The sequence below is a fragment of the Antennarius striatus genome, chromosome 24 (genome assembly GCF_040054535.1).
Source record: "Antennarius striatus isolate MH-2024 chromosome 24, ASM4005453v1, whole genome shotgun sequence".
NCBI classification, from domain to species: Eukaryota; Metazoa; Chordata; class Actinopteri; order Lophiiformes; family Antennariidae; genus Antennarius; species Antennarius striatus.
Window position 1 is genome coordinate 4,737,237 of NC_090799.1, and position 27,759 is coordinate 4,764,995.

Below are 27,759 nucleotides of genomic sequence, written 5' to 3' on the forward strand. Positions count from 1 at the left end.
CTACTAAATAGATCATTTTAAGGCCGTATAAATAACAAAAATTGTGTGTTCTCTTTTTCAAATCAGAAGTGCATTTGATCAACCTGGGTTTTTGTTTCTCATTGATCCATAATGACCAATTAAATGTCATCTATCTGATAAACCAACTGTTTAAATTAAATTAAAAAATTAATAGAGCAGCCTGAGCCGCCCTATGCTTCATAAAAAAGGAAAGTTTTAAGCCTGTTCTTAAATAAAGAGATGGTGTCTGCCTCCCAGACCGAGGTAGGAAGGTATTTCCACAACAGAGGGGCTTAATAGCTAAAGGCCCTAGCTCCTCTCCTACTTTTGGAGAGCCCAGGAGCCACCATTAGGCCTGCGTGTTGATGGATTATATGGAAATAAGAACTCTTTCGGGTAGGTAGGTGCCTAGCCATGAAGGGCTTTGTAAGTGAAGAGGAGTACAGTATTTTAAAATCTATCCTAGCTTTCGAAGGGAGCCAGTGCAGATAAACCAACACAGGAGAAATATGGTCTCTGGTACTGGTCCTGGTCAGAACATGGGCAGCATCATTCTGGATTAACTGAAGGGTCTTCAATGCCTTTTGAGGCAGCCCGAGGAAAATGAGCTACAATCAGGGCTTTAAACCTGTTCATGGAACAAAAGGGGAAACCAGAAACTTTTTGTATATTCTGCCAGGAACGAAAACGAAACAAAAACCTTTATATATTTTAATGTTCTGGAACAGAATCATTTATTCAAAGTAATTGTAACCGGTTAATACTTTTTTTACTTTCGTTCTTGAAAAAAATATCTCGGTTAGATTCTTGAATAGATTGTTGAGTTTAAGGAACCCAGATAACTGATTAGCACCTATTTTCTCCAAGATCTTATATATGAATGGGAGATTTGATAGTCTGTAATTGGATAAAACTGCAGGGTCAAGGTTGGGTTTCTTAAGAAGAGGCTTGATTACTGCTACTTAAAGGACTATAGTACTAGCTTGTTATAATGACAGGTCCATTATAGTCAGGAAGTGGTTGCTAAGTAACGGTAAAGCTTCTTTGATGAGCTTCGTTGGGATTGGGTCAAACAGGCAGGTGGATAGTTTAGATGAGGAGGCTGTTGAAATAAGATGACTGATCTCTATAGTAGAAAAGACATCCATGGAACATTCATAGGGGGCGGCAGTAGCTCTGTTCAATAAGTCTTGGGCCGGGGACCAGAGGGAGGCTGGTTCAAGATCCATTTGATTTAATCTTAATGTTAATCTTAACCAAAAGGTAGAAGAGTAATCTGTACTTTCTGGATCTAAGGGATTTAAAGATGGACTAGAGTTGGTGGAAGACAGGAAGCCATTAATTTTATCTCTCATGAGCAGGAACTTATTATTAAAGAAATTCAGAAAGTAATTGCTATGGAGAGTTGGTGGAAGGCTCATAAACACTGGTAGTTCTTTGTCAGCCTGGATACAGTACTGAACAAAAATCTGTGGTTGTTTTTATTGTCCTCTAATGATGAATAATAAGCTGCTGTAGCAGAATGAAGTGCCTTCCTGTATTTATGATTAAAATCTTAATCCCGCCAGCCTGAATGGTGTTCTTCTAGGTTAGTAGAACGCTAGTTCCTCTCAAGTTTTCGGGTATGATGCTCTAATTGGTGTGTGTGAGAATTAAACCAGGGAGCTTGAGTCCCCTGTTTTATAATCTTATTTTTTAGTGGAGTGACTAAATCTAATGTTCTTCACAGAGTGTCTGCTGTTTTATTAACAAACTCATCAATTTGAGATGGAGTAACACGGATTAAATTTGGGAAAGAACCTGCTGTGTAGTTCAGATGCAGGATTAAATGAAGCAAATTGGGATTTCTGCCTAAAATTTAGATACAGCATGATCTGTTAAATGTTCTAAATTGACCATAGGTGTGAATGAGAGTGACTGTGGATCTGCGTCTTTTCATATATACCCAGGTCTTGTAAATGAGAATTGGTTCTCAATTGACCTACCTGGATAAATAAAGGTAAAAAAACCCCAAAACAACAACAACAAAAACTGTTATTGCATTGCACCTCTGTTTTGGTGGCATGATGGCATTTGAGATTGCCTGAGGAAGCCAGAGGACCTGGAAAAGACTCACATAGACTTGAAATCTAAAGCCACGCAGCAAACTACGAGCAACTTGTAGGGTTCAGTGCTTTGCTCAAGGGCACATCGGCAGTGCTCAGGAGGCAAACTGGCACCTCTCTGGCTTCCAGTACACATTTTTTGGCGCAAGCTGGTCTTAAACCGGCCACCATCTAGACCCCAAAGATTGAGCTGCAGCCACTCCAATTTATTCATGGTTATTTGATTCTTAATTTCATTTTATTTTATTTTTTTGACATTTTATTTTATACATTTTCTTTACTGTCCTTGAACTTATTTCAAATGCATGCCCAGTCACGTTCAGATAAATGTAATGTGGGTTTTTCCCCCTGTCTATTACAAACCAATTCCTATTCAAATGCAATCTCATTAATCACCAGCAGGGGGCGGATTCTACATTGAATAGTTGTAAAATGACACCTTATTTGGATGCCGACTGAAGGTTCCCACTGAAGGATTTAGATTTAGGATCAATTGCATTGATATGACTCAATATATGGATGCTGGGAAACTTTAAATTAAAAACATTTTTAAGGGAATCGTTTTAATTTATGATTATGAATTTATTATGCCACCGTATCAATCTAAAGGCTTGTAGACCATTTCTTATTTACAGTCTATTCTGTGACTTGGCAGGCAGCTGCAGGATATCCCCTGAATGGAAATCATACAAGCTTTTCTGTCAGATCTGTGTCCAACAGATCAATGCAGCGGGATAGGGCTAACCCACTTCTCAATATCCTGGTGTCCTCTGTGTGCCGCTGCAGACATCAGTCACAGTACTGCCTGTCTTTTGGTAAATGATCGCTGTTAGGGGTTTTAAATCAATTTCCCAGATATTCTCCAGCATCAGTCCATTTTCCATAAGAGCATATCCTTTCCCAGAGTTACAGGGGATGGAAACTATCCCAGGTAATATTGTGTAAGAGGCAGGATACACACTGGACTGGTTTCCAGATCATCAAGGGGGTGACACAGAGAAAGAAACAACCTTCTTACACTCATCAATGTTACCATAACATCTTATCTGAAATAAATTAATAGACAGACTGTCCTCAGTGGGAGCTACTCACTTCTGTTCTTTCAGATAATGTTTTCTTGGATCATTTTTTCAAGGAGATTAGTTGTTGAAGTGTTGCTGCTATCTTTCAAAGATTTGAAAACAAGAAATAAATTTGACTTCAAATATAATTTCTAAAAATGTTTCTGTGATAAAGAGGAGTAACAAGTTAATTTTGTGTTGGAAAATAGAAACATCTTTCCATCCTAATGAACTAACTGAAAGACTTTTTTGTCATTTTCTTTTTATCACATCCCATGGACTGACTTCTGAATTTTTGATGACTTTTTCCCTCTCCTTGCAGCAACAGTCATCCTCCCGCATATTATTTCTGTTATTCTGCATCTTTCTATTCCCCTCCCTTTTACTGCATTTATTCTTATTTTCTTGTTGCAATATTTGCAGTGTGTGATGGATGTACGTGCAGCTGTGACCGTGTGCTTGTCAAGAAGAAACTGCTCTCCGTGCTCACATTTTGCCTTTTGTTGACAGTCATTCCATTCTGCAGCCTTGAGCTCCTCAACACAATACAAGCCGTGACTGGAGTGTGGAAAAAATCTGCCAGGCATCAGTCATCATGCAGTAATGACTCTGTGTGTGTCTGTGTGTGTCTGTGTGTGTTATTTCATGTGTGAGTCTTGCTGGGATCCAAATGACAGTGCAGAAGAGCAGATGAGCAAGTTGTTTGTGAGGACCATTACCCTGGACTCATTTGCCAATGCTGCACTGCAGCTGAGAGTGATGTTTCTGTAAGAGGTTCAGTGTTTATCTCTAATTGGCAATTTGGGCCATTGCACAGCTTAAATCACTTGAGTTTGTACCTGATTACTTTAAAGAATGGAAATGCCTCTCAGACAGCTGTATTTTGCCTTGTGGAAAACTCATTTAAATGAACAGTGAACCCAAAATAATCTGCCATGCCACCTAAGATTCAGTGCAGTTTCAATCCATAAATCCTCGTTGGAGTCACATAGTGAAACTGATCTTCAGCATTTATCTAAATGTTTGAAAAAAGATGGGGACCTGAAAAGAAACATAAAATATGATACAGCTCACACAACACAATCCAGATCTCTGATCATCCTGAAATCGAGAATTTTTCGAAGAAAATTTTGTTATTTTAGATAATATTTTTCACTGGAGTGTTTATGCTACAATCAATACACACCACTTGAAGAAGGTGGACATAGTTTTAGAAGACTTCTCTGTCTGACTCAGTCAGGGCACGTCAAACATGATTGAGCTTTATACTTAAAATTATTTGCCCTTTCCTAAATTAAACCTCTCTTTGGTCCATAAATTGAACAATGAGCCACAAAATTGAAGAGGATGGATATTTTTTAATGTCTTTGGAGGTGTTAAAATACTTCAAATGGTGTTGATTGTACGTGTCAGACAATTTTTTAATTTCTTTTTTTAAAAAATCATCCACTAACACTTTAACAATTCCACCTTTTAAACTGAAGAACATGTAAAAGAACATACTGTATTTCCATCTTACACAGCTCTATTACGCATAGTGATTAGTATGGTGTTGCCATGTTTCCTGTTTGACTGGCCGTTCAAGAGGGTGAAGACTCTTGTAGGCAAACCTTTGAAGACATTATATTACTTCAGATGGAGCAGATTGATATATTCTATAAAATAATTCAATAACTTTTTTTTTCTCTCAAATTTTCTGGAGACAGAAAATTATCGGAAGAAGATGATGTGGAAGAAGATGTGGCAACCCCGAGGGGGCAAAATACCGAAATGAGAAAAAGAAGACGTTTAAAAAAGTATTGACAAAAAATTAAATTTATACTTGTACAGTCACAACTTATTCCGCTTTGTCAACGACATTTTCAGGGATTTTTTTTGTCTTATGGATAGATCGGACATCTAAGGGATTCTGACGGGATGGGGGAGACTGAAAGTTTTGGCACTCGGGTGAGCTCAGAATAAAATCTTTTTACAATTTATGACAAAAAAATAAATCACATGACAGCTTTATTGGTGATATGGTCAAACAGATGTAATCGCATGAGTTTTGTATTAATATAAATGTCGGATTCAGCACCATGGACAGTTCTGTTGGAATTTCAGCATATTTCAGGCGTGTGCGCCACACCGAGACGATTTCTGTTGTTTTGTGTAAAACCGCACATCAATTCAACTGAAAACTCAGAAATAAAATAAAACAAACGTATTTATATCTTCTCTAATTTTTTATTTTTATTTTTTCAGAATGAATACCCGTTTTATAAGCCGAGTTATGGCGGTCGAACTGCGTGAATATCCAACAGGTGGGTACAAAATGAGGCTTTGAAGAACCAAAGTTTAGGTCGGAATTTGGAACATTACGAAAAAACAGTAGAAAACAAAAGAAATATAAAGTGGAAAAAACTATTTGGTGGTCCCAAGATAAGGGACTGCATCAGCCCTACCCCTCCGCGGATGTTGCCGGTTATGGTTCATATTCAGTCGGTCCGTGGGAACCACGTGTGGACGGAACTGCAAACAGCTCCTGTTTAGTGGGTCTGCGTTAAGCTGCACTGACAAACCGGAAAAAGGTTTTCCTTCGGAATAAAACTCCGTAGTTATTATTATTAATAGTTAGTCTTCTACTAAATTAATAGTTATTACATCTACAAACCCAATAGATCTTGTTTGCAACAATGTGAATTTTAGTTTTATATTCCCACCCTGAGATTAATAAAATATGCTAGTATTTTTCTTATTCATTCTTCAACCCTACTTTTTGCCTGTCATGGCTTGTTTCTTACATTTTAGAAACTCCTTTTTTTTAATTTGTTGTTGAAACAACTTTCATTGTGACAATAAAGGTAATATTCTGCATTTTCTTACAACACAAGGCTTGTGACAACAACTATCATTCTATTCTGTTCTATTCTACTTTAAAAAACAACAACACCTAAAATCTTTTTAAAATGTATTTCCTATGTAACACTTTTTTAAATAAAAAAATTTGAAATTTTTTTTTATACACATTTAGAAACTTGTTCCAGGTATTCCATATAGTATAACCACATCTATGGAAGAATGCTCCAATAAAATTTTATGGGTTCTTTTACTTTGGTGACCCCAAACGGAACAGGTGTTCTGTTTAATTGCGCCCCCTTTATCATTGGTTCGTGTACTCCGCACACCTCCTTGCGCCCAACCGGCCGTCGGTCGTCTCTAGCGCTGCTGAGGAAGCCGCTGAAGCGCCAGAAGACCTCGACCCCGGTCTTCTTCATCTTCCCCATTTAGTTTCTGGACAAGTCAAGACAGAAAAGTCACACTCCAGAAGCTTCTTTTCTCCAGCAAGTTGAGGAAGAGGAGGACAGGAGAGAGGAAGATGAGACAGAGAGCGGCGGCAGCTGCATCTTGGCGCATTGGAGCTTATGGATTATTGAGAAGTGGAGGCCGAAATGAAGATCAAATATTCATAGGGACTTTTTAAAGAGAAGAAAACATAGTGGGGTAGTAGAGATTCCCCTGCAGTGATTCACCTGTGCGGTCCTGCTGCATGCGCTCTCATTGAGAACTGACCAGAGGACCCCCGCGCTGCTGGGGAAGCATTCTGCATCCACGGTGTGTGTTCACTTGTATCTGACTGTGTCTGATTGAGTGTGTGTGCTTTGGAAAGGAGCCCCCCCCCCCCTGCTGCAGTAGTTGCCTGCTGTACGGACTAAGAGGGGATGCCACCGACTTTCTGACGGACACCCGGCATCCGCACCCCTCCTCTCCCCCCCCCCTCCTCCTCCCCCGGACGGACAGACGCACCGAGCCCAGCGATCCCCACTAATATGCAATGGTTTTTTGTGCAGAAGCCGACAGCTGCCGCGTTCCGCCGACTCCACGCTAGCGCCGCTGCATGCGCGTCCGCCGCTGCCGCTCCTCTCCCCGCGCCGCGCGGCAGACGACGCCATTTGAAGAGGAGCGCTTGGGGGCTTTTTACGCCGCGGCGGCCGGGCGGCAGCATCAGCATCAGCATCAGCATCAGCAGCAGCATCAGCAGCGACCAAACCCCCGCCGCTGAGGACCACCGGCCGCTGGGGCAGCCGGAGGCGGAGACCGCGGACAAAAGCGCCGCAGCGGTTTCTCTTTTTTTACCGCACGGGGACGACGTAGACGCGGAATACGTGCGGATAGTGGTCTCCGGGTTGGTGGAGGAATCGGGCGAGAAGTCGGGCGACGAGCTGGGATTCCTGCTCTTATTGTTGTCTATGGTGCAGATTGGGGGGGCGAAGCACTGCCGAACTGAACCCAACAGCTGGACGGCTCTGCTGCCATGCAAACAGGGGGGCGGATCAGCCCCCATGCGGTGGGTGAATTTTAGGCTGCCGCATCCGGAGCGTCTCTCGTCCCCCACCTCCTCTTCCTCCACCACCTCCAACTCCTCCTCCTCCTCCTCCTCCTCCTCCTCCCCCGTCTCGGCCAAATCCATGCGGTTTATTTGGAACAACATTTTCAGCAAAGGATCGCATATGCTGCAGTGTCTTTGTGGCAGGAGCCTCAAGAAAAACAAGAACCCAACTGGTGAGTTTATGTGAGTGTGTGTGTGTGTGTGTGTGTGTTTTCCTTTCCTGCGTGCACGAGGGTGTGTGTCACAGAGGAAGACTTTGTTGCGTTGTTTTTGTGTGTGTGCGCGCAGGAATCTGTGAGTGCGCGTATTTGCTGCGCTTGCTGGCGTTTCTCTGCAATCGCAGTTGTGCAGCAAGTGAGTGCTCTATAGGGAGGCGGAGGGAGGGGGTGTATGATGGCAGGGGAGCATCGGGGGGAGGATGGGGGGTGACAACTTCTTAGCACAGAAACTGTCTACAGTAGCAGTGTGCACGACAAACAGTGCGTGCGTGCCGTGCCGTGCGTGACAGAGATGCTGCAGAAAATCCAGTCTAATGCAGCATGCAGACCAGTTCAGGCTCCAGTAACCTGCATGATTAAACAGCACATGGCCTTATTTAGACTTCTACTGTGGATATTCTGCAATAGGAGAGAGTGGCGAGGTTTGCAGATATTTCATTTGGAGAGATTGAAGACGAGTTGAGACGTTCAGCAGAGCTCAGACTTTTATGGTAGATTGTTTTAAGACACAATATAATCTTTGTCGGATGTTGTTGTTGCTGTTTTTTGTTTTTTTTTTTCAATTCCACTTGACATATCCACAAACATTTCCATCTTCTAAAGTTGAATTTCCACAGATAGTAACTTCCAAGGATGAGCCTGAGCTCCCATCTGTTACCTGTGTTCATCTACAGGATATGATTGAGAGTTGAAATTCATTTGAATTTGACAGCAGTTTTATTTGTCATGCTCACCAGATGGTTCACTTTTGCTAAAAGCTAACTGAATATTTTTGCATTGTTTTCAGACAGATTAGGGCAGGAGAGAGATTGATGTTGGTATTGCAACAGGAAGCGGACACAGTAGACTTTATTGGCATATCGACAGAAGTTGGCCTCTATATGTTTAACAGTGTGTTAGAGGGCAATGCAGTCAAATGACAATCAGATATCATGTACTAACATCACTCAGTGTGTTAGATTTTTGTGCTGATCCAGATTTTCAACATTTCTCCACCTAACTCTTTGTATGGGTGCTTCAGGGAGTCATCAGGCTGTAACTATTTGGAATTATCAAGTTCTATCTGAACATTAATATGTGATGTTTCTGTTGCAACCACAAAATCACAGTTATGTTTACACAAGAGCATTAGTGTTATTTGTATGACAGGTTCTGTAATAAATGTGTCTATAAATGAAAGAAAATCATTGATTTAGTTGAAAAACTACCAGATGCATTTGGTGGAGCTTGTAATTTTACAGTAGATCTGTATAAACACCGGATTCATGATTTTCGTCTCATTTTCTTTAATATTTCTCAAAGCCTGTCATTTCAGCGGAGTACGTGTCTGTTTAATATTAGTTAAATTGCGTGGGAATTTGACATTTTTTTTAAACGTTTAATTGACTTAATAATGTTAACAGCAAAATGGAAAAACATGAGTCGCAACAACTACAGTTGTGGGACTATTAGCAAATTCAGCAAGGTTTTATGTAATCCCAGGCCAATTTTTTTCTGTAAAGTAGGTAACACATGAAGTTTGTAATCATAACTTATGTGTGTTCAAAAGCGGATGTCCATGATTATAGATAATGGAAAAAAAGAATGAGTAAGCATCATTTTAAAGATTTCAATGCAGCAATTATAGAACTAACTTGTTGTCTCCCACGTTCTCATGCGTTGTGATTGGACATTATTATAATCCCTCTGTTGCTCTCACCAACCTGCTGAAAGTACAGCCAGCCATTGTGAGTCAGAATCTGTTTTTTCTACCTTCTGTCTCCACGTTCTGTTTGGTGTCAGCAGAAGTTTTGTTTGCTTCAACAGAGTTTTGTTATAAAGAAGTGATTAGGAAGTTGATTTGTTTGGTTGATTTTTACCATCCAGAAGGAACAGCAGTAACAGAATTGTCATAAATTTGTTCATGGACTTTTAAAATTTCTAAAATAAAACAACTTCTTATCAGCTGGGACAGTCTGGAGCCGAATTGTTAAGTGCTTTTGATAGGATGGGTCAACAATATTAATGGTGTCTTTTCTTTGTCCCTCAAGACTGAGAAATAACTTTTGAAAAACAGTTTGAGGATTATGAAACACTCTGATTTTGAGCTGATATAAGAAAAGTACAAAAAGAAATGTAAACCATACAGAAGACACAGTGTGGGCTGCAGCAGTACACTCACTTCCACCACGGCTCTACAACCCCGTGTTGTGGTGATTGCATTTAAGAGCCAACAGCTCCCACGCTTGCAGGGGACTGTAATCGGTGGCAGATAGTGTACATAAGGATGCCAACCTCAAGTAGGCGCATTAGATGACTTGTAGTTTAAAAGAAGAGTTCATGAAAAATAAAAAGTACGTCATTGAAAACCCACATGTTGATGGACAATCTGGTAAAGTTTAGTTCTTAAGTAAATTAATCTAAAGCGAATGGACGTTATTGTTTAGATTGTGGAAAGCATGTTTTCAACTTTTGATGTATCCGCATGTCAATTATTAAGGTTGCAGTTTGTCTTGTCTTGGGGGTAAAATTCCATTGAAACAAACGCTACCAAAATAAAACATGTCAGTGAATAGAATCCCAAAAAAATTGTGAATAATTTTACTTTGAAGTGTTTTTTTCCAAAAACGTAGTCTTGAAGACTAATGACACAACGCAATACCAAATAAACGTTCAGTGATTTCCCTCAGTGTAGCAGAGAACTGACTAAATGTAAAATAAAAATATTATTTGCAACCAAGTATTTATTTTATTGATGAAACCATTTGGTTAATAAATTGATGAAATTTAATGAGCATTACATGAAATTTGCTAATTTTGTTGCACAAAGAAGGTGTTAAATTGCATTTCATGTCCACTTTAGGGAACAAATGATTCATTAAACCATCACACACATACACACACATAAACACACACTCTCTGCCATGAAAGTACACACTGCTGTCTGCCTTCAAGTGAAAATAATAAGTCCTCAAAAGCATGCTGCAGAGGCTTGTGTATTTATAGCAACAAGAACAATCTAGCTGTAACTTTCACTTTAGATTAACTAAAACCACATGAACTCCCAGGCCTGTTGTCTGTGTGTATTTATTTGTAACACACACAGTAGCTGGTGGTGAATTATGGACCTGCTGTTGATGGGGAGGCGGTGAGGGAGACTTTTGCTGACTCAGCTTTTGATGGCGTTTTTCATCTGAATTGCAGTATTTAGTAAAGGTCTGCTGGGAAGATAGCAGCACAGCTTTGTTTAGTGTGTGTAGTTGGGTGTGAGCGTATCTATTTCTATTCACTTAAACTTGTAAACAGCATGACTGAGGTGTGAAACCCTACTGCCTTCAAAGATAAGGTGATATTAATTTCATTGTGCTTCATCAAAGTGAGTGAAGCAACGAGTAACATCAGCGATTCGCCTTCTTTATAAGGTTGTATTATTAGAAACATCGTCTATCTAATGATGTCATGAATGAATGTAAATTTAAAGATCCTTGCCACGTGAATAAGATAATAGACATATAGCAAAGATCCAACTTTAACAAACCATTTTAAGTGTAAAAGCTACCTGTTTTCAACCAGCACATTCTCTCTCCATCACCTCTTCACTTCAACATTCAAGACGAGGCCTTTTTAACATTTTACCAATTTCATTTAAAAAAAATATAGATACCCAGACTTGATCAAATCATAAAGTTCCATCACCCAGGATCCAGGGAGACTAAAGTCTATATTTGGAAAGGACATTATGTACTGGGTCATAATATGGAAATAGTGAGCAGCAGAGACATTTCACTGCTGTCGTTATGTAGCTGAGTTGGTGCAGATTCAGAATCATTCAAAAGGATTGGATAAGTGAAATCTAGATCCAGATCCTTTATTATGTAAAATCAGATTTTTTTTTTGAAGACTCATGATACGGTGGCATAGTGAGTAGTTCTGCTGTCTCATAGCAAGAAGGACACAGGATAGACGCAACAGAAAATGAATGGATGAGGCTTCAAAACTACAGTTTAGATAATAAACACATGATTTCCGATGTTAGGGATAAGTTTAGAGGGTAACAAAATGAGGTGGGATTACTTCGAGGTAGATCTGAGTCATTGATGCTTCAAAAAATATTCTAAAATTAATGGACAGATTGACATATTAAGCAAAAAAAAAATCATCCATGACATAGCAAAACCAAATTTTTATAATTGGTTGTGAGGTTGGGTCCCACTGCTCGGGGACATTTTCTGCTGCTGAAACTGTGTGAATGGAGTGATTGTTGTAAATGGAACTCCCACTGTTTCCTCCAGATGAACCAGCATCAGTATCATTCACTGCTGAAAGGAATAAGGCCGAAGTTACTCAATGTCTTACGTCTCAAGCGGCATGACCCAGATAGAGACTCTCACCCTGTATAAAACACACGTGGGCACACACACACACACAGACACACACACACACACACACACAAGACTGTTCACCTTCTCTGGAGGGTTGCCATTAAGGCATCGTACTTCATATTTTATTCAAACATTGGAGTATAGGAGTGGGGTTCATGCCAACTCAGATCTGTCTCTGCAAATAAAAGGCCAATGCACACATGTACGCATTTATCTGATTAAAAATGCGTTGTATCTTCATTTATTTTGGTTAATCAGTTGAAATATCCTCCGGCGTGCAGCAAAAGGAATTCACGAGTTTCTCTTTTTCTGACTTGTGAGCTGTTAAATTGTCCAAAAAGGAGCTGAGTTGACAAAATCTTGACAGACGTCATAGTGATGTCTGTCCTCTAAGGTCACGCGGAGCGTTTTCGTTGCAGTGGCATACTTGCCTTTAAGTGCATGTGTGCATGTAAACACCTTACCTCGTGACCTCCTCGTGTAAACTCACTATTTGTCCGTCTCTGTCTGCATCCTCATACGCTTTCCGCAAACACACACACAAGCTGTCACACTGTCACACACAGGTTGTTTATATAATAATTTAAAAAAAAATTATATCCAGTACTTATATTTGCAAAATTTAGTCCTATTTTTTATGGGTTCTTCTGTTGTTGTATTTAAATTTAAGTACAGTTTAGTTTATAAAATGTGCCACTAAACCACTTGCGTTCAACAGTTATACAGTAATAGAGGTGCTATATAAAATGCAGCTTGTTAGGGGTCAATATAGTGCATCATTCTTAAGACATTCTTGTTTAGACAGACTTTTCCCAGTTCCACATGATGTTCGAGCAGCTTATTCCCGCTTTTAATATTATTGTTTACTCAAAGTACATTATATTTCGGCAGCCTACTTGTCGTTTGGCAGTTATACACACAACCTTGCAAGATGAAGCAAGTGAATATGTAAGCAATGGTTCACAACTCTTTGGAAATGATGGTGGAGAATTTAGCAGTGAAGTGACTTTTCTCAACAGATGGTGGAGACCATAAACAGAGCTTTAAACAAGCTTGAACTTTTACTTTCATCGAGTGGATTTAAACATTATTTAAAGAGTAAACAACTGTTTGCTAAGAAGTTCTATAAAGATATATAAGATTTAAATTTAAAATAGCAGAGTTTAGCATGAAAAGAGGCAGTTTGGTTGCAGACGATACAGCTACTAACTTCTGATGTTGGGTCATAATTAGCGCTGTTGCATTAAAGCAGCCACTGATGGGGAAGCATCACACCATTAGTATGATGAAAGGAAACAAGTGTGTGGTGTCAGACATCTCCATCTTGTCTTCCACTGGCCAAAGTTATCCGATCTTTATGTAGCCCAATTTTGTAACTTTAAGATTCATTCTCTTCAACAGAACTAAGACAGTGTTTTGACTGGCGTTATCAGAATCACCTCGACTTTGAATGAAACCCTAAATTAACAGATTAGAACGTAACAATTACACTCTTCAGTTTTGGGGCTGCATTTGAATTTTTGACATACAGTATATGTTACCCTTTTAAGCTGCATTTATGTCGTTTTTCTTGAGGTAGTCCACCAAATAAATGACATCTCTCATCTACATCTTACACACATCTTCTGTAGGGACTGGAGCCTGAAAGTGTGATCTACTTCACTGTTGCATTGCTGATTTTGAAGGTAGGGAGAAAAATGAGAGCAGTTATTGAACTTATGAGCAGCCTTGTGATTCTTATTACATTTACTCTGTTCGTCAAAGGAAACACTATAATTTTCAAAATGAAGCAATGAGGAAAAAGACTAAAGGTGAATGACAATGTGTGAGTGTGTGTTTGTACAGCTCACGCTCCAGGTTCCTGTCAAGAGAGAGTGAGTGTCGAGTGTTATTTTTACAAGTGCACTTAAAACGCAGCAGGGCATCAAAGGCACTGCTAAAAAGTGTTTTCACAGACTGACTGACAAGAAGCACAGACACACTCGACAACAAGTCCGTACGTCGCTGACGTCCTGCATGAAAGGTGTTAAACTGGAGATATCCTATAATCACTGTGTTAAAGCACAAAGCTGGTGAAATACTGTATTTATTTATTTTTTTGTAAAATAATTTCACAACTAGATGAAACTGAGAGTGTCACTGAGCCTAAAACCAGTAGCTTCAATCGGTTGGCAGTTAGGGAATATTTCCATAACAACTCCTATGATATGAATCTGACACATGGAATTTTGGTACCATCGTAACAATTTTAAACATTCTGTATCAATAGATCCAGACGAATACAAACATTATTATGTAAACCCAATGTAATTGCTCTTCTCTCATGATGACAAAAAAATTTAAAATAGTGATGATTGAGATCACCGGCAAGTATCTATTTGAGTCAGTTGTTTTTTTTGTTAATGTGCGGTGAAGGATCCAGAACCACACTAAAATATACATTCTTCTTAGAAATAGAAAAGTTCTATATATATATTCCATGATGTAAACAAAGATTGTGAGAGCATCATCACTGTTGACTACTCACTCATCTCCTCTCTTTATCTGTTCTTCACTTCTTCTCTCCTCCTTTGTTCTACCTCTCAATCACACACACTTGAGCTGACGTCTACCCCCCCCGTCTGCATTAACCTTTTGCATGATGACAGGCCTGCATGACATAATTCCCCTATCTGTCCCACTATGCTGCATGTATTTCCACATCTGAGGCCGCACTGAGGGGGGGAGTCACAGGAGCCCGATTGGCTGGTGTGTGTTAAACATGGATTTTGAGTTTCTACTGAAAGTAGCGGAGAGGAGAATAAAGGCTGCTTTGGGCAAAACTGAGGCAGGTAAGAGAACCCTTAGAGAAAAAATAAATTAAAATGCATGTACATTTTTCTAACAGAAGAAATAAACGATTTATAACATTGAGAGCAGTGTAGTACAGACCAAATTGAGGTCAACATAACACTTTTGTCTTGTGATTGATGCCAAATGATTCTTAGAAACTTCTCAGAAGTTTATTTGAAAGTTTGTTGCAGATGAATGAATGGATTAATATATGGTTGATCAATTTTTACTTGATCCTTCAAGTGATTTTTGGATTTTCAGTGAACATTTTGAGTTTTATGGATGTATGTGAGAGGGAAACAGAGGTTCTTCTTATATTTCTGCTTTCTTGAAATCCACATCATAGCACATCATACATTTATGACCTCAGCCTCCTCCTCACTATACAGAACAATTAATGCAAATTTAGACGCAAGTTTAAATGTTTGCTTTAACAATATGCTTTAATTTTGGCACTTGGTGGGACAAAAGAAGCTGCAATGTATAGAAAGTACCACAGATATGAGAGACCAACATGTTCTCTTCCAAGCCCTAACACACAGTAATTTCGTTTAAGCTATTTGCAAAGTTTTGAATCCATCCTTCGGATATTCTTCTACTTGTTTAGTACTGTTGTTTTAAGTCTTAACTTGTATAAAAAACTTGTGAGGGTGATTGAAAATAGTTTCCTGTCCAAAAAGGCTCAGTCATCCAAAGTTTGAGCCAGAATCAACTCTGTTAAGCCAAGATGAGATGGATTTAGACACAATCAGGATGCAGTGGCTGGAAGGCAGAAATAAAAGAAAATATAAGCCGTACAAATATTTGAAATTATGGTAAATGAGAAATGTGTGTATGTTTTTGCCACCACTTGGGCCGCCTGCCAATAAAGTCTGTTCTTTACTGAAATTGAGTTGCCAAAGCCCGTATTGCTCAGTCTGCCTCCATTCCTGTCAGCAATGACATCATCAGTCTTCAGACTGGTAGTAATGTCATGTTAATGTTAAAAATACACAAGAGATTATTAGATTATGAGTCATTAGATTGTGAGTCAGTCAAAGTCAAGTATAGCCAGAAGGTCAAGGATAAAGAAACAATTTTATATCATATTAAATTCTTTCAGTCCAAAGGAAACTGATCCATCATCATGAGTATGGACTTCCACCTACACTAAATTTTTTTAAAAGTTAGGGGTAATTTTTTAAAAAACTTTGGGGTGAGAAGATGGACAGGGTAATTCTTCACCTTATTTACTTTAATTAACTGTTATTTATGTTGAGCTTTATTTGAGAGTGTGTGTTCATGGAAAAAATAGGTAACTTGTTCAACTTTGTGTTTTTAACTTTTTTGTAATATTTATTGATTGTAAGATATGCTGAAGAGCCTTCAGATACAAGTTTATTCCATTCCCCGACTGAGCTCGTAAGTTGAATGACATTTCCCCATTTAAAACTAAATAAAATAAGTTTTATTTTTTCCAGCCTTGTGAAAAACCCCTTAACGCTATAAATTCTGAAATTTGTTTTCATACTTTACCTGTGTATAATTAATTATATATAAGTTACCTAAACAATGGTAAAGAAAGAAAAGAAACACAAAAGTCATGAAAACACACGGCTCGTATCTTGGATTTTTGCTCGAATGTGGAACAAAAATATGGGCAGAGCGACGACTCGTATCTTTAAAAAAATTGTCGAGCAGCTCATATCTCAAGGTATTACTGTATATTTAACATCTGCAGCCATATTCTTATACTATATTAAAATTTCATTCTTTTAAATTCTGTTTTATTCTATATATATGGCAGAAAAGACTGATTTCACTCAAATAAACTAGAAGCAATTAGCGGGGGTCAAAAATCTGAATCCCTGCCACTGATAAGAGTTATTATTCAAAGTGTGATTTAATGTTTAACATCAATTATCAAACATCGACATTGTCAAATGAAAAAAAATTCACCTTCATTCAATTCAAACTGAAGCGTTAATGAACTTTCATGTCCTTCCATCTCAAACACATTGGCCTATTCTTGTTACGGCTGTAGTTCAGGAGTGTTCAACTCTATTTCAGACACATCAGCATTGTGGCAGCACTCAAAAGACTGGTTGTAAATGTAAGCCCATAACTGTATCTGCTTATTATCATATTACATAATTGCCTCTGCATTATCTTATTATTGGATTGACAATTAATAGGAAGCTTGAAAGCAGCAGTAAAAATAATGACTGGTAGACATGCTCCCATCCCTTGAGCAAGGCGCCTTCAGAAAAACACTGTGATGATGTCTTCAGCCACAAGCCGACTAACTTTCCCTGCCACATTGATTCCTGTTGTGACTTTTGTGAACATATTCGGCTGAGAACGCTGTTTGCCTTTTAATTGCTTGAGCTTTGGCTGCTTTTCTTGGAAGCTAAGTTTAGCAAACACAGACAGATTTTGTGTTTGATGTCAGCTTTCTGCTTCATTCAAGGTTTTTTTTTTTTTTGCGGGAGTTGAATACATTATCATCACTGCCTGCCACATTAATTATCTATTTTTGGTGCTTCGGGCCTTCCTCTTCCTCTTTCAAAAACTTCAAGTGTTTCCCACGTACAGACTTTATCTTTATCTCCTATTCAATGTGGGTGTATTTGTGCCCTTGATGTTGCTTAATTGCATCAAGATTGGTTTAAATTGTTTGGACAAGGTGTGTATTTTACAAAAGGCCTCCGCCATATCTGGTTGACCTGCCATTGTAAAAATGTAAATTCAGGACTAAACATCCAAATTGCCATTTTTAGTGACTTCTTCTGTATCTTACAAATGGAAGAAGTCAACAGAACACAGGCAGAGAGAGAGAGAAATTGAAAAATGGTGACACCGGCTAAATAGTGTTTAGAAACTAGTTTGGGAGGTCAAATTAAAATATTGATGAAATGGATAGTTTTGGATATCAATTATATCAAGGGTATTCTGATACTTCTCAGTTACAGGCGTGTACTGCACTAATAATCTGTAATGAAAATCCAAATGAATCTTGTACTGTGTGATGCTACTTTTAATACTGTAGTGTGTGGGTGTTTCACATTTGAGAATAAATCTGTGGCAGTGGGTGTTATTACAGTTATTCACTTCATACTGGGAGGAGAAATTAATCATTATCTAAACGTATAATTTTTCCCCCAGAAATAAAATCTGCATTTATTTTTCAGGATGGTTTGTGAGTCATGAAATGTGTGCTAGTTGTAGATGGTAGTATGTGCATTTTTCCTACTGTAGACCTGAAGTCCAGCCAATCTCTAGTCTTTTATTTGACAAAGAATCATTAAAATGCATTCTTGTAATAAAATGATCTGAAGAAAACTATGTTTGGATGCGTTGAAAGACTTCTGTGGCTTAGTAAGCCACTGGTCATGATGGTTTTTTCCTTTGGTCTCCTTGATTAGAGGACACTGGAGTAAAAACCTAAAAAAAAAAAGATATCTAGTCATTTATCGACCAATAACAGCTCACGATTACATCACATTAAAAGTGTCAGGCTCTACTGTTCAAGGCCTCTGGCGTGTTTACATCCATGGGAAAAATGTTTACGGCAAGTTTATAAAAAATTCAGTGATCTTTGTACATGTAGGACATCAACAACCAGTCACTGCTGAAGTTACAGTGAGTTTCATCCACTTAAATGTTAATTTAAGCAGAAGAAAGTTGTATGATCCAGAAAGAAAAGGATTCAATGTGTCCATGAGAATTTTCAGTAGATTATTCACATAGAATAGAATATCAACAACAATTCTAGTTCTTAACATAAGAAATAAATGCCTGGTTTGAGAGGATATGGGAAAACAAAGAAGAGATTTTATCTACAATTACAATAAAGTCATCCACATGTTACACTTTCCCTTGCGAGATGTTTCTTTGCTGCCTGAGCGGATCAAAAAGATATGTCACTGTATCTCCACTTATCAAGCTCAATATTACCTGGCGCTTCCTGGTACGCGTCACCTTTGTCATTAGAGGAACAAACATTGCTTTGGGAGAAATTTGGGAGAGAGAGAGCAAAAGAGGGGTGAGAGAGGAACATTCACTAGAGACAACAGAGATGGAAGAAAAAAGAGGGGGGAGTGAATGAATAATTTAGCTACCCTCTCTCCTCCTCCTCCTCCTCCCTGCTGAGTCGGTGATGTTACAAAGATAAACGAGGAGAGAATAAAAAATAAGAAGACAAAGAAGCAGTAAAATAGGAAAAGAGTTTAAAGAGAAAATGAGGGGTTGAAATTAAAAACAAAGAAAGAAGAGGAAGAAAGTAAGATGATGAATTAAGAGCGAGGAGGAAACACGAAAGGAAAAGATGAAAAAGGAGAGGAAACAGAAATGATGCTGTATCCGTCTGTGTGTCAGTGTGTGTGTGTGTGTCTGTCTATCCATCTATATCTGTGGTGTGTTACCCTCTCAGCATTCAGCAGGTGTTCTCTCTCTCTGCTCGGAGACCCACCTGCGTCACTAATAACTCGTTACCAAGGTAACAGTGGACTTCCCCGTGTCTGCGTCTCTGTGACTGTGTGTGCATGTGTGTGTGTGGATGTCTGAGCGTAAATCATGACTCATCCTGTTCGGTTCTGAGTGGCAATCCTCTCAGTCCTGTCTGGGGAACACCCGCCCACACATGTCTGCCTCTCTTCTCTCCTGTTGCTTCATCTCTCACCTCTCTCAATCATCCCTTCTTTCTTTCTGTCACTGATATTTATGGTTGTTTGATATTTAAACACATCAGTGACTTACCGGTCACTGCTGTTTGTCCAGAGCAGGAAAAGAAACATATCAAATAGAATGAACACAGAACAGAGAAAAGGGCACCTACAGAGATGCTGTTCTGAAAAAGAAAAGTGTAGCTTCATCATAAAACACACACAGGTAGTCCTCAACCAACGAACACAATTGGTTCCGAGAAGCTGCTCATAACCTGAATTGTTTGTAAGTCGTTATTTATTAAATTCCAATCTATAATTTCTATTTGAGGTAATTTAAATGCCATTACTACTCTGAGTACAAAAGTATTATTCCCTAAGACTTCCCAGAAACAATTATAGGACATAAAAAACAACACTTAAATGAAATAAAATACTGTCGTACCGTAATGTAACTTTTACATCTCTACTACTCTATGCTTGATTACTTACGTTAAATTTCTCAGTTAACTCAACCAATAGTTAAAATTGAATAGCAAAACATCCAGAATTCAGTGTTCAGCGGTTGATGCTTCCGGGCAGAAACCTAACTTGGCCAACATTGGTTCCTGTATCATTTAGCTCCTACAGGGAGAGCTAAATGTCACAACCTGCCTCTTATTTCATATTTAAAAATTTAAAAAATGAAATAACAGGCAGGTTGTGACAGTTTTCTTACAGGTAGTCTCTAGTTTACATTAATGGCTCTAACTTTCAACCTGACCTTTCAACCTAAATTGTCTTCAGTCTCCATCTCCATGAATGTAAATACTGTACATTGTTGGTTCGTTTCCTGCTCAGAAGTTCACAGAGATGTGGATAAAAGGAGGAGGAAACACTGCAGATGACCAACCAACAGGAAAGACGAAAAGACCACATGAAGTCTGACATCAGAACAAACTTTTCACTTAGTTTGATATTTGCTGTTATTTTGACTCGACATGTGAAATCTGAATCTGTGGGGTGTTAATGTTACCCTGCTTAGCGGTGTTGTGGTAGACAGGGAACTACAGTAGTCGGATATGGCAGCACACGGTTGTTCGTATCTATGAATGTTTGTAAGTGGAATGTTTGTATCTTGAGGACTACCTGTACTTATCTATGTGATTTTTTTAATTTTTTTATTTCTGAGCAGTAGCACTTTAGGCTGTCAGGTAGGCAAGGTGAGAGAAATACAAATGACACCAATTCACTGCAAAATGAAGAAATACTTCAGTTGGAAACGCACAGAAAGTGTGATGGTACCTGTCAGTGCAGCACAGCAATTGCATTTTGTGAAGACTTATGAACTAAAATCTCTTGCTCTCTAGCGTTCCATGGACTGAAATAAAATCCAAAGCAGTTCAATAAATTGTATTGTACTGTGCAACTACTCATGAGTTTTCATTATCATCTTTATTGTTTCAAAATTAGGAAATCAAGCATACAAAACCAAACAAACTGAAAGTGAAACAGGAGCATCAACAGGTTGTCATGTTAAAGTCACAGAAAAACTTTTTTTTGCTGGAAAAAAAAAAAGTTATTTTGTGTGCAACATAAAATAGAATACAAAATATTTTCTTTTGTTTATGCCCGCTGACTTCAAATAGACATCATATTTTCTAAAATTTAAAAAAAATTTAAATTTCATGTAATCACATGATCTTATATACATTTTTACCTAGCGGGTTCTAGGTCATGTCAGACATATATGTATGTGTATTGTATGTATTGTATGTATTCAGAAATTTCTCCAAGGCAGCTGTAACACTTGTTGGATCTCCTTTCTACTTAAATACTCCTGATGCAACTGCAACACATAATTTTGGGACATTTCAAGAAGGCATTCGTCAAAAAATGGAGGTGATAAAGATGCAAACAAGAGAAGAGCTGAATCTTCTCAAAAAAATTAATCTATCCTGTTGCACCGTGTTTCTTTTCTGTCACATCAACGCAACCCTCCAGGTCTCATGAAAGTTCATTTGATAAATGCAATCTTGCTAATAGACAAGCCAGTGCTGGTAAAAACATGTCCCCCTTGTAATGATGTACTTTGAACCTATATAATACAACTTTATTGAAAAATACTTAAATTCAATATTTAGATGTAAATATTTTTGTATAGAAAGGGATTCCTCAATGGCATTTAATGACTCACTAATTAATCAGTTAATATTTACAATTAAAATCCACAAGGTGACTGGGGAGAGAAGAGGCATATAAAAAAAGATGGGTTTAGTATGAAGAGCAGCAGATGAGCGCTACACTCTTATAGAGCATGTAGAGGGCGCTGCTCCCTTTGTACAGAGAGGAGGAACTGCAGTCAGAAATGACTCAATGGCACAGACATAGTATGTATGTCCAGGGTGACAACCCTGGATATGTAATAGCAGCAGTTTTGATCATCAGCATGATTCATGATTTCTGTTTTCTTTTGATATTTTTACTTGAATTCAAAAGATTGGAATGTGCAGTTTCTATCTGAGGGGATGGATTGTGCAGGATGAAGCACAAAGATTTTTTTTCTTTTGAAGTTTAAAAGCAACATCCTACCCTCCTCTGATGTTACGAAAAGCAGCTTCATAGACGAATTTTAATGCAAATGTAGCTTTTGATTTATTCATAACTCCCTCACTTGGATTGACCTTGATGAAACGGCATACACACTAACAGAGATCTCTTTTTTTGGTTATCATTATCCTGTGTTCTGGTAGAGAGCAAAAGAGCAAGAATGGTTGCTTCTGTGCTGAAATTGTTTTATGTCACCAACATCAAGGACAAATGAAAGCAAAGGTTCTGTTAAATAGGTTTAGCAGCTGAAAGTGAACAAAAGATGAAAATCCAGGACGGCAAACTGCTGCAGACATGAGGACAAAGTGTATCAGGTTGACAATTAGAAAGTGAAACTGACACTAACATATTATCAAAGATCAAAATCTAATAACTCGAGCCTCCATCAGTTATGATAGAGTATTCGTACAGGGCCAGTCTTTTGTCCTGTGTCTGCTGATTGGTCATTATATACCACACACAGTGAATCACAACTGAGATATTGATCCAATCCTGTTATCACTGAACCCCCATTGTTGGGTTGATAGACACAGTGTGCCCCCTAGTGGCCATGAATGGACAAGTACATCATATTTCTGTGCTCACAGTCTCAGGCAGACGGCGATGCTGTTGTTACCTCCTGATGTCATCCAGCCTCAAAGCCACAGATGATTATTTTTTAATCGCTTATGAGTCACATCCCCTTTGTGAATCTGCACAACACAGACAAAAATATTTAACCCTGATTTTTACTGAGTTTAAGAAGAATTCAGCTACAACAATTTGTGGGTATAAGAGATGGTGATCTAGATTAATATATAATAGCTGTCACATCTCATTGGTAAACATAAGAATTATTTGATTTTATGGTAAAACGTGATTTTTTATATGAAAAAATGCAAGCCAGTATTCATTATTACTATATGATTATCAAGCACAATGTGCTAATACAAAATAGAAAATTATTCTTAAAATAATGAGAGTTTCAACAAAAAAACCCCATCCCTGATTAGGCAACAAAGTATGCAGAATCAGCAAAATTACAAACGCAAATTAGAATGTTGTATTAACATTTACTATATACTACAAATGATGTTTCTATTTCTAGCATTGTGCTCATAATTGCTGTACATTTATGTTTATTGCTGAGCATTTATGTTTATCATTATAAGCCACATTCAAGTCATTATTTTTTTTATTACTCAGCACAAACTAATGTAATTATACTGATTTTTTTTTTTTAATACCAGCAATCTATACTGGGATCAGAAGCTTTTTTTTTCCCTCTGGGGAAGTTACTGTAATCAATATATTGAATGATTATCAACCTGTTTGAGCATGAGCTATCCTCTCTGCAAAACTTACCTTGTGGGCTGACAGTTACTGAAATGGTTTGTCCTTTTGGGTGCTTGAAAAATAACGTCATCACATTTAACCATTTCTCTGCCAAGTTGTCAAACAGCATTTTGAAGATTTTTAAAAAAATATTGATGCCAACAGCAACAGATGCAATATTGTTTTATGAGATGATGAATGGGGGAGTTTTCTCCCCAATTTAATAAAACCTCAATGCTCAAGCTCCAATGTACTTTTGTCAGAACACCTAGACTGGAAACTTCATAACATATTTACAACAAATGCAGCTCCATGATGTCACAACAGGGGAACTTGAGTATGTTGCATAGTGTAATCTTACAGCTAGAGAGATCTGTTGTAAAGAAATGAGGACATGAACAATAGGCAAACCCCATAACTGAGCCCGTCACTTCATCTGCCTGTTATTTTAACCCACCACTTCGTGAATGTTTAAACAGACAGCTTCTCTCTGTACTGCATGCAGATGATGGGATGAAGTGAAGTCAAAGCAAAGTCTGTTCTATTCATGATTGATTGTTTGTTGTGTAACACTAAAATAAATTTAACATAAATAGTGACTTTAAAAGACAGTTATCCATAAGGATTTTCACATTTTATTGTCCCTTTTTAAGTTATTGTCCACAGTATGTGTCCTCGAAACTTTTCATATTGATTAAATGTGAATAAATAGTCGTTATGGCCCCACGATTCGCTGGCGGCGCATTCTGGGCGTACCGCCGGTGGCCAGCTGGAATGAGAGTAACCCATAGACGTTACGTTTATGGTCGTGTCGTAAACGGATTGATGGAAATGGGTGTTACTGAATCTTTATTAAACATGTCTTACCACGGTGCACTGGCGTCGCGCTCGGATTTTCCCCCGCCTCACGCCCTCAGCTTCCCGCTACAGTGTGAAGCGGTAGACGAATGAATGAATGAATGAATGAATGAATGAATGAATGAATGAATGAATGAATGGACCTTGTTGTCTTAAATGTTCATAAGGGGATTCTGAAGGTTGGTCATTGTCTCCAATGCACAGGTCCAAAAGAATGCACGACTCGGCATTCATTTTTTGTGTATTTTATTTATTTATAATTTATTTCCATAATACCGGTATTAGAGATTTTTTTACATGACATTATGTAACCTTTTTGAAATAAGAAAAAAAACCCATTTTGCAGTATGCTTTCAAAAATGTCTTAAATTAATATTAAATATCTTGAGATTAACAAAATTGGACCACTCATTTCCTACTACAGAGTGGAAAAACAGAAAGAAAATTGGCCACAAGTCATCAGAATAACACACAACAATCACGTGTTTGTTATATTACAAAAGAAAATACATTAAAACTTTAACCTCGTATAAAATGCAAGCAATATATGGTATTACAACGAATTCATATCTTAGAAAACCCATAAGAAACACTTCATGTGTATCTACGTGAAATGTTCTGTTTTCGTGCCTTATTGTGCGTCTCCACTCTAGAATTGGGCGCACCTTTACGCACGCACACACACGCACACCTTCACTGGCCAGTAATGAGGATGACCAGCTGTTTTTATGGGCGCGTCTGTCACCGTGCGCTCGGCGCGTGGCTCCACCAAAAGTGTGGTTCCAGAGTGCGCTCGCGCTTTCCATCGTCGCCACAGTGACACCCAGAGGTACTTCTGGTGTGTACTTTCAAAATAATAATTTAACGCACACGCACGCACACGCACGCAAGTATAAAAACTACAGTACTGTGCTAAAAATTCTACAGCCATTATTAATGTTATTTAAAACTAATATAGATTATAGGTCTGCGTAACTGGCCTGTAATCTATATTAATAGGCCAGTTAAGCATTTTACGTTTTATTCACTGGTGGGCCAGTGAATAAAACGTAAATTTCCTTGTTTTCTTGTACCGAAACTGTACATGAATGAATGAAATTAATCTAAATTGTATTTATTTTAGAATGTAATTTTTTTTAATTTTAGAATTTTTTTGTGTGATTGATTCAGTGGTAACTTCATAGCAACAACAATCGTCAGAAAGAATAATTAGGTAACAGGTCATGAATACACTTTAGCACCATAGTGCAACAGAACTGACATTTTTGTCAGTAAAGTGGAATCATTAAAATCAATTTGAATGACACAAATCCTATTAGGCTTTTACTTTGAAAGGCAAATCACCGTCTTTCCGGTGATGCTTTGAGTAACTCGCGCCAGTTCACACAGCTGGAGCAGCTCGAGGCTGCACGCGCGTCTCGCGCTTCTGTCAGCGGAATACAAACGTATGTGGAGGAGAAGACAGATTTTCTTTCTGGGGTATTATTGTCATTTTTTAGCCTTTTCCCGCGGTGACTATGGAAACGTGAGCTTCCGAACGTCTGGAGGAATCGCTCGGTTCAGTGACAGCTGGTGTCAGCCTGACAGACGGACCGGTGAGACGTGACGGACAGGTACACCTCTGTACATTTCGAACCAATGGCCTGGGGAATAACGACACCAGAAAATATGCTGTGACGTGAGGCGGTGGTAATTGTGGACTTTACCTCTCCGTAGATGAAGTATGGGGTCGTTATAGCCGGTAAAGCAGAGACTGAGGGGTTCGTGTCTGGGTTTTGTCTGCGCTCCGTCCCCTCCGGTGGACACAAGTGAAGAGACTGGAGACGCGGACGGAGACGGGGCTGTTTCTGTGTCGACATGGCAGCGGCGATCGCCAGCGGTTTGATTCGGCAGAAGCGACAGGCCAGAGAGCAACACGCCCACCGACCAACTACACACCGGCGGCGGAAGAGCCCCGGGAAGAAGCAGGGATTGTGCAACGGGAACCTGGTCGACATCTTCTCTAAAGTCCGGATATTTGGCTTGAAGAAGAGGAGGCTACGGAGGCAAGGTGTGTGGGAAATAGGGGGACGCGCACGTGCGTGCACGGAGACAGCTGCACACGCGCCAATATGTGGCTAGGCGCGCGCGTTTCCACACGTACACGCGTACATAACCACGCACGTGCACGCCCTTGCGCGCTCTCGTACACGCGCACAAACCCCAATTATGCATAAACATAAAATGACAGACTCGCCCCTCTTTTTCTTCCCCCCCCCCTTCCCTCTCCTCACTGATGATGACACACACACACACACACACACACACACACACACACACACACACACACACACACACACACACACACACACACACACACACTGTCATGTCTTGTAGTGCCCTATGGTTCAGTAGTTTCCAGGTACATCCATTATTGAAGCCAGATTAGTCTGTCTCGTCTCTTTGTCTGTCTGTCTGTGTCTGTCTGTCTGTGGATCTCTACCTCATACTCATAATTTCAAACGCCCTATCACCATGATTAGACGCTGTCTCTACATTGGAAGCATGTTAACACAATGTCAAGAACAAAACTAAACAGTACTGATATTTCTGTCAGTGTGAGAAAAAAAATACTTTATGTGGAGGCCATGAAGTAAAATTATTATATACGATTCATTCAAGTCAATCCAAATGAATGACAGATTTTCGCATCAATACATTAAATGTAGATTATTGGCAATGTTGTGAGTCTGTCTTGATGTAGGCATCAGTAGTGACGATTGTGATCAGCTGATTGTGTGAGAAACCAACAGGTGATGTCAAACTGAGGGAAGAAGGAGAGAAGGAGGCAGGAAATGATGGAAACAGGAGGGGTCAAATTGACGGGTTTGAATGGTCACTTTGGTCTGCTTCTCTGTCCATCCGCCCTTCATCAAAGTCCTACACTCCAAATTTTAACTAATTTTTCTGATTCCCTTCTTAGATATTTTTCCTTTCAATAACCTTTAAAATCCGTCTTTCTTCTTTTTATTTTGTCCATTTATCTTTCCTTTTTTTTATTTAATAGGAAAAGACAGGTTCCACACACACTTCCATCAGCAGAACAAACCACTTGTTCTGCTGCATTTTTATTCTTCCCCTTTCTTTATTTTTCCCTTGTCACTCCTCTCACCTTGTTTCTCCTCATCCTCCACCTGCTCCTCTCCCTTCATCTCTTTTTGGCACTTCATTTCAATGTCATCCAATCCTACCTCCTTGCATATGGTCTTTGCATCTCTCCTTTCAGCCGTTTCCTTCCTTCCTTGTTCTAAAGGATATAGGATGACAACAGATTCAGAGGATCTCCTCCTGTCCCCAAAATTTTATTCTTTGTCATCCTTCCTTCCTCCCACTTACACCTTCGCCTTTGACCAAATCCCATTCACTTTAT

General features: G+C 38.9%; 1 protein-coding gene across 2 annotated transcripts in view; it reads left to right on the forward strand.

Moving 5' to 3' along the window:
* Positions 1 to 7,581: 7,581 nt before the first annotated feature.
* The window catches only part of LOC137591439 (fibroblast growth factor 14-like), a 44,367-nt gene continuing 24,189 nt past the window's right edge, over positions 7,582 to 27,759 (forward strand). The window contains exon 1 of one of the 2 annotated variants that reach the window (XM_068309424.1): positions 7,582 to 7,708. In XM_068309424.1, coding sequence (XP_068165525.1) covers positions 7,615 to 7,708 — 94 coding nt within the window. In that variant the 5' untranslated portion in view covers positions 7,582 to 7,614. Of the gene's footprint in view, positions 7,709 to 26,207; positions 26,401 to 27,759 lie in introns of those variants that run through there. The other variant, XM_068309423.1, reaches the window with a different exon arrangement.